This window comes from Diorhabda sublineata, chromosome 4, assembly GCF_026230105.1.
Source record: "Diorhabda sublineata isolate icDioSubl1.1 chromosome 4, icDioSubl1.1, whole genome shotgun sequence".
NCBI classification, from domain to species: Eukaryota; Metazoa; Arthropoda; class Insecta; order Coleoptera; family Chrysomelidae; genus Diorhabda; species Diorhabda sublineata.
The window spans coordinates 16,755,663-16,772,134 of record NC_079477.1 but is presented as its reverse complement, the minus strand read 5'-3'; the positions used below and the strand labels follow the sequence as shown (position 1 = coordinate 16,772,134).

Here is a 16,472-nt window from a genome sequence, read left to right as displayed (position 1 = left end):
CTGCTTAGTTCATTTTTTGTATTCTCAATAAGTCCACTATCCACTCAGAATGTTTACCCACCTTTCTATGTCCTATATTCCACTTTGCTCTTTAAAATCTTCAATCCTTATTCTGTCGTGTAGAGTTTTAGCTTTTACTCGTATACTTCTCAGTATTTTCACTTCGACTGTTCTTATCCTCTATCATACACGCATCTGGTCTTGTTTCTGCTGCGTATGTAATGTTAAGTCTTACAGTTGTTTTATATATCTTCATTTTACTTTCGATATTTAAGTATTTGTTCTTCCAAACTATATCTTTCAGGCATCCTGCCAGTTGATTTCCAACTTACATCGTATCGGTTCTTTGGACAGCACTAGGCATTTGGGCTTTGCCATTTCTTTCACTGGCATGATCCAATTCATTTTTTTTTAATTATATTAACATTCATCTGTCTTATTCCTACTGCCTAGATATTTTGTTATTATTTGCAAACTTTTTTATTTTAATCGGTTCTTTTATAGGTGTTGGATACTCTCATCTTTTAGTGAACTTTTATTGAACCCTAATCCCAAATTCATAGTCCAAATATATGAAATAGGTAGGTATTTGAATATTCCTGAGCATTAAATTCGGCTATAGTAGTCTAATGTGAAATCTTCGGAACACGTCATAAATCGCAAATATCTCATTGCAGTCAGTATGTCTGACAGTGCGAGACTACGCATCAATTTAGGTAATGGTTTGTTCCATAAGAAAATTATACAGCCCATATTTCATTCGATGATATTTCAGGAAAAGATTCATATGGTACTGCTGTACTTAAAAGAGAAGATATAACTTATCGAATAACAGATTCTCTTCCAGTTAGAGAAATGTTAATGGAATACATGTTTTAAGTTGCGTTTTATATATAAGTATGTTTACTTAAGTTACCTATACCGTTAAACTTGTTAGTTACGTGCATATTTTAGGATGACTTTGAAGTTTAACACGTTAAGTGCCGATATCCCTTACATCAGGGGTGCTCAAACGGTCGATCGTGTGCTTTTTGAGTAGATCTCGAGAAGAAAAAAATTTTTAATAAGTAGGTAGGTAACTAAACTACAAAAATGTATTACGTAATAAAATAACATTGCTTGCAGCAAAAGGCGGCTTTATCAAAGGAACGCGCGGCACTTGCCAAAGAAAAGTCGCGTTATTTCTAGACTAGACTGTACTGTCTAGTTTCGGGCGGCGCGTTTGACGGGAACATTCGAGACTTTCTTTCACGCCGATATAAATGTGGAGCCTGCATGAATTGGAGTCATTCTGAATTGTAACTTGATAGCGATACTACGTCGATACAAAGTTAAATAGTGTAAAATGAGTGCAGTGAAGAAATCTAAAACGTATCATTTTAATAAGGATTGGGAGGAAGAATTTTTCTTTTGTATGGTGAAGGATAAGTGCATTTATGTTATTTTTCGTGCGTCAGTTGCAATACCTAAGCGTGGTAACTTAGAGAGACATCATAAAACGGTTCATAAAAACTATCAAAAGGATTTTCCGCCACAGAGTGAATTAAGAAAACGAAAAGTAAGTGATTTTATATCGTGTTTGAAAAAAGAACAAACCATGTTCACAAGACCAGCCAAACAATCAAAAGCTGCTACGATCGCGTCATTTAAAATATCTCATATATTGGCGAAACACAAGAAACCATTCGAAGATGGATCGGTGGTGAAGGAAGCATTTATTGAGGCGGGTGAGACTTTATTTGGAGATTTTAAAAATAAAACAGAAATAATGTCTGCTATTAGAGAACTTCAGTTATCTCGTCCGACTGTCACAAGGCGTATTGAAGTCATGAGTCAGGACATCGCAGATAAACTAAAACATGATATCATGGAATGTACATACTTTTCTTTACAGTTCGACGAATCCACCGATATGACAGACACTGCCCAGCTGTGTATTTTTATTCGGATGGTTTTCAATGACATGTCGGCTAAGGAAGATGTTGAGAATTGATCAATTGACAGCTGACCCGAACCCAACCCAACCTTGACCCTATCCTACTTCACACTATACTTTTGTTTTATATAGAGTCAAAGTTGGTAATTATGTATTCTAATGTATTCTGATTTTATTAAAAATTAGTAGGCGATAAGCACCTTTTGACAGTTTCATGTAATAGTGACACAAGCGAAAAGAAAGGCGAAAGAAAAACGTGCTCCGAAATTGTTATTCCGTTATTATTGTTATTTGAACGCACTTTTGAAATCCTGTTCAATAAATCGAACATTGATCAAGATTGGACTCAATTTATTTGCAACTACAAACCCAAAACCCACTGTAAATTGACAACAGAAGAATTTTTGACAATCATTCCTCTGAAGGGGAAGACCCGTGGCGAAGATATATATGAAGTTTTCTTTAATTTTGTAAAAAACTACGAGCTACCAATGTATAAATTAGTGTGCATTACAACCGATGGAGCACTAGCAATGACTGGAAACAAAACTTGTTTTGTGGCATTGTGTCGAGCTAATGAAGAATTCCCTTCATTTTTTTCATTCCATTGCATTATACATCAACAAGTTTTGTGTTCCAAAGTTTTAAACACGGAGGAAATTATGGGCATTGCAACAAAAATTGTGAATTCCATCCGTGCACGTAGCTTGCAACGGCGGCTCTTTCAGTTGCAGTTGGAAGATAGGGAGTCAGCTGAACACACTGATTTAGTTCTTCACACAGACGTCAGGTGGTTGAGTCGCGAAAAGTTCCTACAAAGGTTTCAAGAATTATTGCCCGAAATAACAGCTTTTCTAGACGAAAGAGATGATGACACTCAGATTTTGAAAAACGAAAAATGGCTGACTGATTTGGCATTTTTGACTGACATTACAATGCACTTAAACATCATTAACTTGGAGCTTCAAGGTAAAGGAAAAACTATTATTGAGATGATTAGCGCAGTAAACGCATTCAAAAGTAAATTGTAACTTATGATAGAACTGAAAAGAAAGGATCTGAAACATTTCCCGTCTTTGAAAGCAAGGATTCTTCAGTTTAATTATGATACGTGTGAGGCTGAATTATCAAATATTTTGGGACAATTCGAAACGCGTTTTTATGATTGCAGTAAATTGGAAAATATAGCATCATTTATGAGTTATCCTTTTTCATGTAAAAACATTGAGGAATTAGCTACTGAAATAGCAAGTCAGTTTAATATGAACTCATGTTCTGTTGAAAATGAGTTGGTGCAGATTATATCAGATATACATCTCAAAGCTACAGCATCTGATACAAATTTCTGGTGTTTTTTATCTGAAGATAAATATCCGAATCTAAGGCAAATCGCCCTTCAACTTCAACAAGTCAAAATATCGCAATCGACTAACTGACGATCATATGTCATCATGTTTGCGATTAGCACTCAGTGGTTACGTACCATCTTATGAAAAGTATGCTGAGGACATGCAGTGCCACGCTTCAACATCCAAAGCCACTCTTTAGTTAGGTTTAACACCATATGTAACTCTTTTGTTTTGTAACAACCAATAAACTCGCAATTTTGAATAACTATGAGTTTTTTCATTGATATTGTAGAGAAGAACCTAACTAAACCTAACCCAAACCTTGACCAAAATAATGTACCTATATTGTACAGAAAGCTAATATATATATATATATATATATATATATATATATATATATATATATATATATATATATATATTACGGTACGGTACCTAGGTAGGTAGGGTGTATCGTGTATGTACGACAACCCTGCATCACACATACTTGCAGCCTCTCAGAGTCGATCGTAAGTAGTAAGAAGTCATACGTTATTTTTTATTTTATTATATATAAGTATTTTTTTCTTCGTGTTTGAATACACTCTTGATGTCTACGTAAGTCAAGTAAATAAATTATAGAATTATGTAAAAAAGAATCCAACATATTTTAATAGTAATAAAATGAGTTGTAAAGGCTATTCTATTTACCAAATACTAATAATAATACAATTTGAGTAGTTCTACTTTTTATTAATAACAGAAACACATTACCGATCCGGTTTTCACAGTAGATTTCTATTATGTTAGCCAATACAATTTTATATCTTCAAATATTTCCATATGAACTCGCATAAGTAGGAGTCCAATATGTCCCTGTTACTTACGCATTCTTTTTTGTTGTGGCATTTTGCTGCCCACAGTGACTGAACTAGATCCACAAAATTCTCTAAATTTTTAACACTGATATTACTGTAGTCAGACATAATAGTTGTTCCGGGATTGATACACACACGTTTTTAACAATATTCCATCAAAGAGATCTGGAACAGTGCTCAAAAAATTCTGTTTATCTTCGCGGCATATTCCGCCAAACACCCTGCATCCGCCAAACACTGCTAAGGATATACTTTTCCTACGTTGTATTTCTTTTCTGTGAAACAAGATTCATCAATTTGGCTCCTAGTTATGGTGTGGAACCAAATAAACTTAGTTCTAGTATAATAAACTCTAGATAATTTTTAAGAAATGCAAGGTTATAGTGCAAAAGACCCCAATGTTTTATAAGTGTGGACTATTGGGATAATTAGGTTACGACTTTTGGCTCACTCTAAAATTTGTGTGTCGACATTTAGCGCATTTGCATATATTGATAAAAAAAAATAAAAACCACAAAACCTAAAGATTTAATGTTTTCAAACGTAAACAATAACGACAATTAATAGTTAACGAGTCGGAGTTAAAAGGCGACCATTCATACATTTACTTTAGGTATTACAGAGTTACCATTTCAAATAAAATATACGGACTGAAATCAAAAGCATACCGACTCCACCCGGTGACCGAGGTGACATTCAATTATTCCTTGACGTCCTATGTATCTCTGAAGAAACACAGTAACTAGATAGTTATGATTTCTCTATCATTGCCGTTGATTAGATCCAGTGAACTGTAGAATTTAGGCATAGGGTATCTTATACCAATTAATTGATAGGTCTAGTAAATTCCTGAACTGATATCATCTTTTTAAAATTTGCTGCAGTTTCTATGTTTATCAGGACAACGACTTTAATGCGAAAGTAGGCTCACGAAAACACGCAATATCCTCTTAAATATAATTCTAAGTAATATTGTTTATTAGATATTGAAATTTTTCCATACAGTTTGTAAATGAATAAAATAAACTCAGATATTAGATTTATTTGTTATTGAATTAAATGGAAATTTTTCAAAAAGAAACTTTTGTGTGCAAGGGTTTTGTAATACTGATTATTTTTCATGTAATATTTTCTATACCGGAATGCCATAATTTCGGAGTTATAGCTACATTTACAGTATCTCCACCAAAGTTACAATAAATATTGTACATTTAGATAGCTATGATTGATTAACTCGTTTAATTTTAGAAAACATACTTTTACTGAATCAGTTTCGTTAAACTTTTTCACTAATTTATTGACAGTCGATCTTGTTACAAATTACACGTTTTTTGTTGACTTCTACGCCATCACCATATCCTAATATCATTAAGATATCAATTCGGTCTCTTTGAGATAAATGATCCGTTGTGACTTTCAATAAACTTCAACATAGCCACCTAAATGTATTATTTTAACTTGGGCGGAGATTATCTAAATGTAGCTATAACTCCGAAATTATAGCATTTAGGTATAGGGAACATTAGATGGAAAATAATAAGTATTACTAAATGATTTCGAGAAGCAAAAAATATGCAGGGTGATTCATGTGAAATAGCAAAGTTCATTGTTTTTCCGGAAAAAGGAAAGATCTGACAACAATGTAAATACCACCATAATACCGACTGTATCTCAAGACCCTACACAAAAAATTATAAAAATCGTACAAGCCGTTTCCGAGATATTGCGGCGTTCCATACATAAAACTCACACTGTATATGTACACTGCACATATTAACTCAAATTATTAATAACAAAAAATAGCAACATAGTCAGATATCAAGATTACCCCTGAGAGCCTGTCAAAAGTAGTGGGAAGCTGGAAAAATTGTGATTCAAAAAGTATTTGTAATATGATGTATATAAGTCTAAGATAATTGATACCTATTATTTTTGCCTTTTAATCTGCATTTAGTTCTTGTTAGATAAACGTAAATGTAGATCATATTAAAGTGGGGCTTACTTTTTTGGGCAAGCATTTTATTTCAAAAACAGTATATTTATCTTTAGCACTCTGTTTTATTTCACTTAACACTATTAAGCTATTTGCCACCCCGTACACTAATACCACAATAATCCATTAAATTATGAGATAAGTTCACATACATTGTCATTTAAACACGGAAAAATATATATATACATCGTATAACCGCACAAATGGACGTCGAGAAGTTATTAGTAAATTAATGGGAATGTCACGTTGTAAACACCTACTAGTTCCTAATTAATAAACGGGAATTTCTGATGATTTCATCCAAAAGTTCAGTATTTACCGCACATAATTAAAAATAACAATTTTTATAGCGCACCGGTCTTGTTGGGCAACAAAAGTATGTCAATATCACTACGAGCAGATTCGGTTACGTACTAAAAAAGGTATTTTAAAACACTATACCGCGAATTACGTTGTTAGTTGGCTTAGTGGAGGTACCACGGATAAAGTACTTATTGTGAATAGCGGAACAGTTGACACAAGCGCCGTCATTTGTTATTTTAACGGGTCTTATAGATCCGAAATATATATATATATATATATATATATATATATATATATATATACTTAACAGTTCCACTATGGCTATGGCAAAAATAATATTCTGCTCAGAAAAATAGAAAAATGTAAAAATTTTGTAGTTATCATTTTTGGGCAATCTTGCTATTTTAATATTTCAATCCACAATTTCCAATCAACATTACCGATTATAGCAAAAACATTTTTTCTGTCTCAATATTTTTATATTTTTCTTCCATATTCAGGTATTAAATGAATTCAATATTTACTTTTCTTATTGTCAAATTGCCTTGTACACTTGTTGGAGTGATTGAAGATATGGTCATCATAAATAATTTTTAATGGTATATCAGTATAACAGTGTATTTGTGTTATATGGCATAAATAATTAAATTAAACATTTTTCACATTCAACTTATTTAATTTCCATATAATAGTCGATTATTTAATTAGGATCATGGAATACTGGAGACCTTTTGAAGATTAAAATGCATCACAAAAACAAATCGACTCATGGGCGCGGACAGATGATGTCATGTTTCATGATTGTGGTAGAATAAATCACCATAATATGCATCACTGGTTAGAAACGAATCCCCTTTGGATACAGGAGACCTGACATCAGGGTCGTTGGTCTATAAATGTGAGGTATGGGATTCTAAGTGGACTAATAATTGGGCCTTTTTTATGACACAGTTAATGGAAAAAAATGTTGAAAACTTGAAGAAAACAATTGCCACTTCTCTTAGAACTAACACCCAAATATCAAGATCGAACATAGGTGGATAGGACGTGGAAATAATTTATTTGGCCACTCAGATCTCCAGACCTAACTTGCTTAGATTTTTATTTGTGGGGCCAAATGAAATCTCGTTTACACCAATAGACTCACGACAAGAGGTGATATAATTGAGGGAATACAACAGGCAATACGAAGTATTTCTATTTCAAAATTGAAACTGCTGCCAGCTGCTGATTTCATGAATAGAAAATGATGAAAAATACTTTGAACACATTGGGCGTTACTAATTACGTAGATAATTATCTAAGCTGTTAATTGTTACATGGTTTATTTAATGATTTGTTCTCATTATTGGTAATAATCGCGTTACATTTACTTAACGCCATCTAGCAGCAATAAAAAGATTATTATGAGAATAGTCTAAATTACCGCAGGTAGCCCTGAAGAACTTTCCATCCAAAGTAAATTTTTAATTTCCGTTTGGGCGTACCAACCTAATAGACGTTTGCCCTCTTCATATTTCTTAAGATATGAGGTTTTCGCCTTTTAATCTTAATTTAGTTTACTTTTAAAAGTCTGGATTGAACAATTATGCTTCTATTTAAATGTGTCAAGAGAAATCACAATACCTAAAATACATAAAACAGAGTCAAGTTTATAAAAATCGGCAAGCAGGAATTTCATAACAAGATTCCCATTTTCCTCCTCCCTCTTATTGGAAGAGGAATAATTCGATTATCTTATATAAAGGATATGTGTATGTAAAGGTACATTTTAAGAAAATTTACTTTTATAATTCCATATTTTCAAATACGACCTCTAGTGGTGGACCAACATTCTAAAAATCATTACCACGTGTCTACTTTTGTAATATTTTTCCCTGAAGCTGTAATATAAACCGTTCCGATCATGGTATAATACATGGTGTCAGGTGTAAAAACTTGATAAAAAAGCTTGAGTAAATTTCGTACATTCGTACTTAGACATTAGTAAGCTGGACTTTGCTGTGATATAAGTAGAAGCCAACAGCAATGGAATCATACTTCAAACCTCCTGATCCTTTATCCATTGAAGGAAGCCTAGCTGATAACTGGCAAAAATTTGAACAAAAATTCCGAAATTTTCTGACTGCTACAAGTTTAAGCAATGAAAATGATGAAAAAAAGGTTGCAATTCTATTGAACTTAGTTGGTGATGATGGTCTTGATTTATTTAACTCTTTTGATCCGTTACCGGAGGCCCAGAAAACTCTTGATAATGTCTTGAAAAAATTTAAAGATCACTGTGAACCAAAGAGAAATGTTATATATGAAAGGTTCTTATTTAACAGTATAACACAAGAAGAGGGACAAAGTTTTGATAGTTTCCTGACAGAATTAAGAACAGCGGGAAAAACAACTGGTTATGGTAATTTATTAGAAGAATTTATAAGAGATAGGATAGTGATGGGCATCTACGACCAAAGCACTAGAGAAGAATTGTTAAGAAAATCTGATCTAAAGTTGACACAAGCAATAGACATCTGTAGAACAAGAGAAGTTAGTCAAAAACAGCTGAAGGCTTTGCAGAATGAAGCTAGTGTAAGCTCTGTAAAATCTAAGCATTTTTTGAAAGAAATAAAAGAAGGGAAATGTGAATTCTGTGGCTATGTACATCGAGAGAAAAATTCATGTCCTGCTTGGAATAAAACATGCGCAAAATGTCAGGGACGCAATCATTTTGCGAATGTGTGTAAAAAAGAGTATAATATCAGTCTGAGAAGAAATGGGAGAAAAAGAAGAGCTATAGAAGATTGGGCAGAAGAAAAGTGAATAAAGTAGAAACTGAAACTTTTAGTGATAGTGAATCAGAAAATATTGAATGTGAGAGCAGTTCAAATGAGTTATATGTTCAGTCTATAAAAAAAGTTGGTTCTGTTAGTAGTGTAAAGAAAAAATTGTCATGGTTGAAGAAAATTATTGTAGAAGGTCATAAGGTAACATTTAAGCTAGATACAGGATGCGAAGTAAGCATTTTGACTTTAAATATTGTTAAAAAACTAGGGCTTCTTGATAAAATGCAAAAATCTAAAGTCAAACTAGCTCCGTATGGCAGTCGTGATTATGTATTCGCTCCATTAGGAGAAATCACTTTAAAATGTCAAGTTAATGACAATGTTCGAAACATATTCTTTGCAGTTTGTGATAATAACGAATTGCCACTTCTGAGTTGTGCTGATTGCGTTGATTTAAACTTAGTAAAAAGAGTAGACTCAATTGTTGAAAATTCTGGTCAATTTATATCACTCGATCATGTTGTTAAAAGATACCCAGTAGTTTTTGAGGGTCTTGGTTCTTTTCCTAGAGAACATCACATTACTTTAAAAGAAGATACAGTTTCAGTAGTTCAACCACCTAGACGGATTCCAATTGCATTGCATGATCGTTTAAAACTTAAGCTTGATGATCTTGAAAAACAAGGTATTATAAGGACTATTTCCTTCGAAAAATTTAAGCCAACCAAAAAGCTGTAATATTTTATGTTTACCTAGCAACGATCAAATTTCAGCGATAATACTGCACTAGTGCAAATTATCGATAATTTGCACTAGTGCCAAATTTTCGTCTAGGATTAATAAACATCATTTGGTTTTAATTTTATATTTTAAGAAAAGGAACAATTATTGTTTATTTTAAATTAAATTTTTCTCAGGAAATAGTCTGCCAAAATGCCCTCTCGTGCATGTCAAATTGTGTCATAATTTCCTCTCGTGCGCATTAGCGCACTCGGGAAAATTAAATTATCGACAATTTGACATGCACTCGGGACATTAATATTGAATATTTCACAGTTTTAGATATGAAAGACGGGTACTTTCAAATTCGAATTGTGTCTTTGGAACACCCTTTGGAAGGTATGCATTTTGTCGTCTACCTTTTGGAATTTGCTCAGCCCCTGAAGTCTTTCAAAAACAAAACTATGAAATATTTGGTGACATTGAAGGTTTAGGTCTTTACTTTGATGATTTGATTATAACTGGCAGTAATGAAAAGGAACATGATAATAATTTACGGTTAGTTTTGGAAAGAGCACAAAAATATAATATAAAATTTAATAGAGACAAAATTCAATTTAAATCTAGAAGTGTTAAGTTTATGGGTCAAATTTACTCAAAGGAAGGTGTCAAACTGAACAGAAATTATGTGAAACCGATTCTAGAGATGCCAAAACTCAAAGATAAAATTGAACTATTAAGAATATTAGGCATGGCTAAGTATTTAGGAAAGTTCTTGTCCAACATGTCGAAAATAACAGCTCCACTTAGAAATTTGACCAGGAATAATATTGATTGGCAATGGACTAAATTGCATGATGAATCTTTAACTAGACTTAAAGATACATTAACCAATGCCCCAATTTTGTCATTTTTTGATTCAACAAAACCTATAGAAATAGACACTGACGCGTCAAAGGACGGTCTAGGTGCTTGTCTATCTCAAGAAGGTCACCCAATAGCTTTTGCATCCAGGAGCTTAACCCCCTGCGAGCAAAAGTACGCGCAAATAGAGAAAGAGATGCTGGTGATTGTGTTTGCTACTCAAAAGTTTCATTATTTTATTTATGGATTTGATGTGAAAATCAACACTGATCATAAACCCTTGGAATCGATCATGAAAAAAGATCTAGCATCTATTTCTTCCCGCCTACAAAGGATGAGACTCCGCTTACTAAATTATAAAATAATTGTGAATTACAAACCTGGAAAATTTTTGTATGTGGCAGACACGCTGTCAAGAGCGTTTTTACCAAGAAACTGGGCTAAAGTCTGATCAAGAATTTAATTTTGCAGTACACTCTTTATCAAAAAATTTAGCCATGTCTGAAGAGCGGAAGGAACAATTCAGGCAGGAAATCGTGAAAGATGAGATTCTGAAACAAGTTATCAACTTCCATATAAAAGGCTGGCCCAATAATAAACATCACATGTCTCCTTCTTTGAGGCATTACTTTAAAATCAAAGACAACCTCAGCTATGTTGATAAATTGCTGTTTTTTGGTGAGAAAATTATTGTCCCAACTGCCATAAAAGGTGATATGCTCAAATTATTGCACGAGGGTCACTTTGGGATTGAAAAATGCAAAAATCGTGCAAGACGTATATTTTATTGGCCAGGGCAATCTGTTGATATTGAAGCCTACATAAAAAATGCAGTATCTGCGAAACTTTTGCGAAGAAACAGCCAAAAGAGTCGCTATTACCATATGAGTTACCGAATCGGCCATGGGAGAGATTGGGATTAGATATTTTTTCGCATGCCAACAAAATTTTTCTTATTGTGTTTGATTCATACTCCAATTGGTTGGAAACCACTCAAATTAAAGACAAGTCGGTGAAATCAGTTATTTTAGCTTTGAAGTCTATTTTTTCTGTTCATGGGTCACCAGATAAAATAACTGCTGATAACGTGCCTTTTGATAGTAGAGAGACGTTTGCAAAAAACTGGAATTTTGAAATCATTTTGCGCAGCCCGTATTATGTACAATCTAATGGATTGGAAGAAAAAGGGGTATATATAGGTAAAAATATGCTAAAAAAATGTTTGAAAGAAAACTCTGATATACACACTGCTTTATTGCAATACAGAAATTCACTACTTAAGTATATTGGCTATTCACCTGCAGAGTTATTGATGAGCAGGATTTGCAAGACAAAAGTGCCTATCAATTCCAGTCTTTTGCACCCGAAACTCTGTGAAGACGTTGCTGAGAAACTATTGCGAAGACAGAATATTTATAGGTCTTACTATGACAAGAAAAGTAAAGATCTAAAACCTTTGGACCCTTAAACCAATGTGACGATTTTTGACCATGTAAAGAATAAGTGGGAGCCTGCACAAATTGTTTCCAAGCATAGCTCTCCTAGATCTTACCTTGTGAAAGTTTCCTTTGGTAATGTGATTAGGCGTAATCGCATTGACCTTAAGGAATCCCTAAATGAGTATGTATCTAAAAGCAACGAGCCTGACATAGATGAGAGTAGTGGTGAACCTTTAATTCAGCCTGCTGTGTCACTCAAGAATGAAAAACCTTTGCTGGAGGCTCCCCCAGAATGTTTATTATCCAGTCCAAAAGTTTTAGATCATGATATCAAAACCAGATGTGGTCGTGTGATAAAAAAACCGGACAAACTAAACTTATAGGAGGAGATGTATTATATAGGTTATCGATTATATATTTGTTTCATAGCTATCCCGCCACCTTTGTACGAGTCAATTAAAAGTTACAATTAATTGGCTAAACAGGCATGGGGGGTTGAGGCCAGTGTTTTGGACTCGAGAAAAGACGATTCTAATACGCGGCTTTTCGTCAACACGTTTCAATAAAGACACGTGGTGTTACATTTACAGATTCATTTTATTTTAATAAAATAGCTCCGATCATGGTATAATACAATATGTTATAATATACCTCTAGAAAAACTAAGAAATAACTATGGCTGCCGATTTTAAAAGTTGCAGCATCACGGCAGCCAGTCAAAATTCGACAAAAATAATTTTTTCAAGTATTTTACGACGTCTGCCATTTCAATATTTTATTTATTGAACTATTTTAAGCTAATTTTAAAAATCGCTCTCATTTTTCCGATGGTAACTATCCGCGTGCATCGAGCATAACCTGTAAGCTCACGGTGGTTCGAGCTCACAGATTATATAGGAGGGTGCACATTTGCAGGTATAAAGATGGTATCTTCAATCCCTGTATTTAGCTTTAAATGTTTATTTTTACCGTAAATAAAAGAAGAAAAACTATAAAAGAGTTAACAACAAAGTAACAAAGAGTTTATGCTTTCTCATCAATGCGATTATAGTCTAACCTAACCTAACCTAATCCAATCTAACTATTTTTAAATTATAAGGCCTTATTTTGGAAAATTCAAAATACGCAATTTTTTGCGTTTTTTTGAACCTAATACCAAAAATGCATTCAATCTTAGAAAAAATAATTTTTTCTATCAATGTTTGTTCAATATTTTATAAAATTTTGAACATTTGCTCATTTTGGAAAATCTTAGATGTTGCTAATAGTTTTTATTTTTGTCTTAATGATAATAATTATTCAAAAGTTCGTATGTTTGCCCATCTTTAGGACTCCATCGGCAGATCAAATTTTCTTGTGCGCTCGTCGAACGATCTTTCGGATTCGACACAGGTAGTGTGCACTAGATGCTCAAAATGTTTTCTAAATGTACCTGTGCACTCGATGCATGTGCGCTCCTCGCACCCCACCTACAAACTTATATCCTTTGTTATAATTTTCACGTTCGTAGAATGTATATAGCATTGAAATTATATTAGTAAATGTGAAAAAACCTTATGCATATATAAAAAAACGAGCACATCTACCAGTAAATATTAAGAAGAAAAGGTTTATTATAAGGATGTAGCAAATATGAAATTATTATAAAGATGAATAAAATGCAAACGTAAATTGAAAGATTTATCTATTTATATCAGAATATAGTTGAAATTGCCAGCTATTGGAATCGGAATTGTCTTCAGCAAATAATAAATCATCTTCATCCACCAAATTAGATTCTGTAAAAATAAAATGCAAATTTTTAAGTGAGGTTATGGTAATAAAAATAAATGTTACAATTAGTCCGAGAGCCAGCAACAAAAATAATGCCTACTGAACGTCAATTACAGCTCAGTGAGTGGGATGAGCGGCAGTAGCCTCCCACGCACGGCAAAAACAAAAGAATTTCAGTCATTTCCTCTCAACTAAAAAATCGTTAAATTGTAACAATTCCAATATCTCGAAGAAACAAAACAAGACTATACCATAGTGTATTATATATCAGCTGGCGTCTCGAACCTTAAAAAAAATTTATACTTTCAATGATTTCCTCTCGAATAAAAATATTATTGATGATAGCTTATATGTAACTGTGAATAAATAAATACGATTATGTCAGCTGGCTATATCTCGGTGGAAAAACTGTCAGCTGATACTTTGGAAATTATTACGTAGGAGTTAAGCGGAGGCATCTATTTCCTATGTAAATGCATCAGCTAACCAGGTTTCCCTCGACTGCTAGCTGATTTTTTTTATTTATCACAGCAATTTATCAACAATCAGCTTAAAATTTTCAGCTGGCAGGAAATGACCTATCTTAAATTATTCTCGATATTTCTAAATATTCAAACAACACATGCTAGCATAACAGAGAGAGTAAAAAGGATGGGTGAGTTGTACGCATGATCGGAATACTGAGGTCGTTTTGTGTAGAGCATTATATAAGATCTTTGGGGGAAATAGAGCAGAAGGGAATAAGGCAAGATCGTGAAGAATAGAGGAGCACTCGGAGAGAGAATTAAATACGCATTATTATAGTAACCGTTAGAAATCAATAAAAATGTCTAACATTATGCATTTTTGTGTTTTTTGTAAAAAAACCAACTGCTTCTTTGAAATCATTCAAGTTCTTCGAGAAAATAATTGATAAGCTGGACACGAAACTATACTATATAAAAATAAACAAATTTCAGTTGTATTACAGTGAATGTTATGGACGCTTTACGGATTTGCCACCACGTATCGAAAAAGAACAACTTCACAGGACGCATCTTGTTTGAGATTACCGTATGTATGTAAATTTGATTTTTATCAGCATCATATAAATGATGCGCAGTACTTTCGCCTTTCTATTCACAGGATGTGAATATAATCCAGCCTTTTTTAGAAAATTAAAGAAACGTCCTTTTTCACTAATAGCGATATCGCAAGAATTTATCGAGTGTTTCATCAAAATATCCAAAACATCAGGAAACTGTGAAGATATTTTTGGAAAGATCGAAGAATTTGCCATGAGGTAAGTGTAGCGTTGTTCAAAAAGCCTATGAATTTTTGGACACTAAAACGTTCTAGTTATCCAAAAAAGGCATTGATGGTTCTTTTCTGCCACCATGCAGATTATAGCTCTATCAATGATGAGAACAACCCGAGTTTAAGCGGAATTGAAAATTAAATACATTGTTATGCTTGATATAGATTTCAGTTATTTTTCACAATAAATATTATTTATCAAGTAGATTGTTGAATTAAAATAAGCTGATTAATTAATCAGTTATTTGAATATTTGTCAAATTATTTGATAATATACTTATTCCATTTAAAAATATTGATACGAAATTTTATTATAACACTTATATGGAAGCATGATGCCGAATATTTAATGATAGGTCATTTCCTCCCAGCTGAAAATTTGTAAGCTGATTGTTGGTATACTGTTGTGATAAATAAAAAAAATGAGTTAGCAGTCGAGGGAAACCTGGTCAACTGATGCATTTACATAGGCAATACATGCCTCCGCTTAACTTCTACGTAATAACTTCCAAATTATCAGCTGACAGTTTTTCCACCGAGATATAGCCAGCTGACATACTCTTATATATTTATTCAGTCACATATAAGCTATCATCAATAAAATTTTTATTGAGAGGAAATCGCTGAAAGTATAATTTTTGTTCATATTTGAGGCGCCAGCTGATGCATAGTAAATACACTATAGTATGTTGTAGAATTTTTGTGGATCAGGTGAAGTAAATAATAAACTCGTGAAAACTGAATACTTTAATTAAAACTCGTAACTCGAACGTTTACAAGTAAAGCAAATAACCGACTGACTCTAGTAAAAATACGATACACTTTTTACACCTCTTTAAACAAGAACAGAGCGTCATTCTGATCGTTAGCAAAACATACACATAAACGAAAAACTAAACCAGTAGATATAAAAACGGTCAATGTATCGTATCGATTACAATGTATGTATCGATTACAAAAAACTCGTATGTCAGCCTAAAAATGCCGACACGCTAGTCAGTGATGCTTTTAAACACTTCAATACTCTCCCTAAAAGTATAACTGACTAACCAACTCACCCAGTCTATAAGCTATTATTTCGAACTAAACCAATTTCCGAAAACAACTTCACAAATTTAGGTTTTGGTAAAGGCTTCGTCATAATATCAGCAACCTGTTCGTCACTAGATAC

General features: G+C 33.1%; 1 protein-coding gene across 5 annotated transcripts in view; it reads right to left on the bottom strand.

Annotated features, from left to right (window-relative positions):
• Window positions 1-16,472, bottom strand: part of LOC130442593 (diacylglycerol kinase 1) — a 358,993-nt gene that overhangs the window by 259,905 nt on the left and 82,616 nt on the right. For 2 of the 5 annotated variants that reach the window (XM_056776852.1, XM_056776855.1), the window contains exon 1: window positions 6,145-6,549. The exons of 2 other annotated variants lie outside the window; for them this stretch is intronic. In XM_056776852.1, the coding sequence (XP_056632830.1) occupies window positions 6,145-6,160 (16 nt within the window). In that variant the 5' untranslated portion in view covers window positions 6,161-6,549. Of the gene's footprint in view, window positions 1-6,144; window positions 6,550-16,472 lie in introns of those variants that run through there. One more of the 5 variants, XM_056776856.1, reaches the window with a different exon arrangement.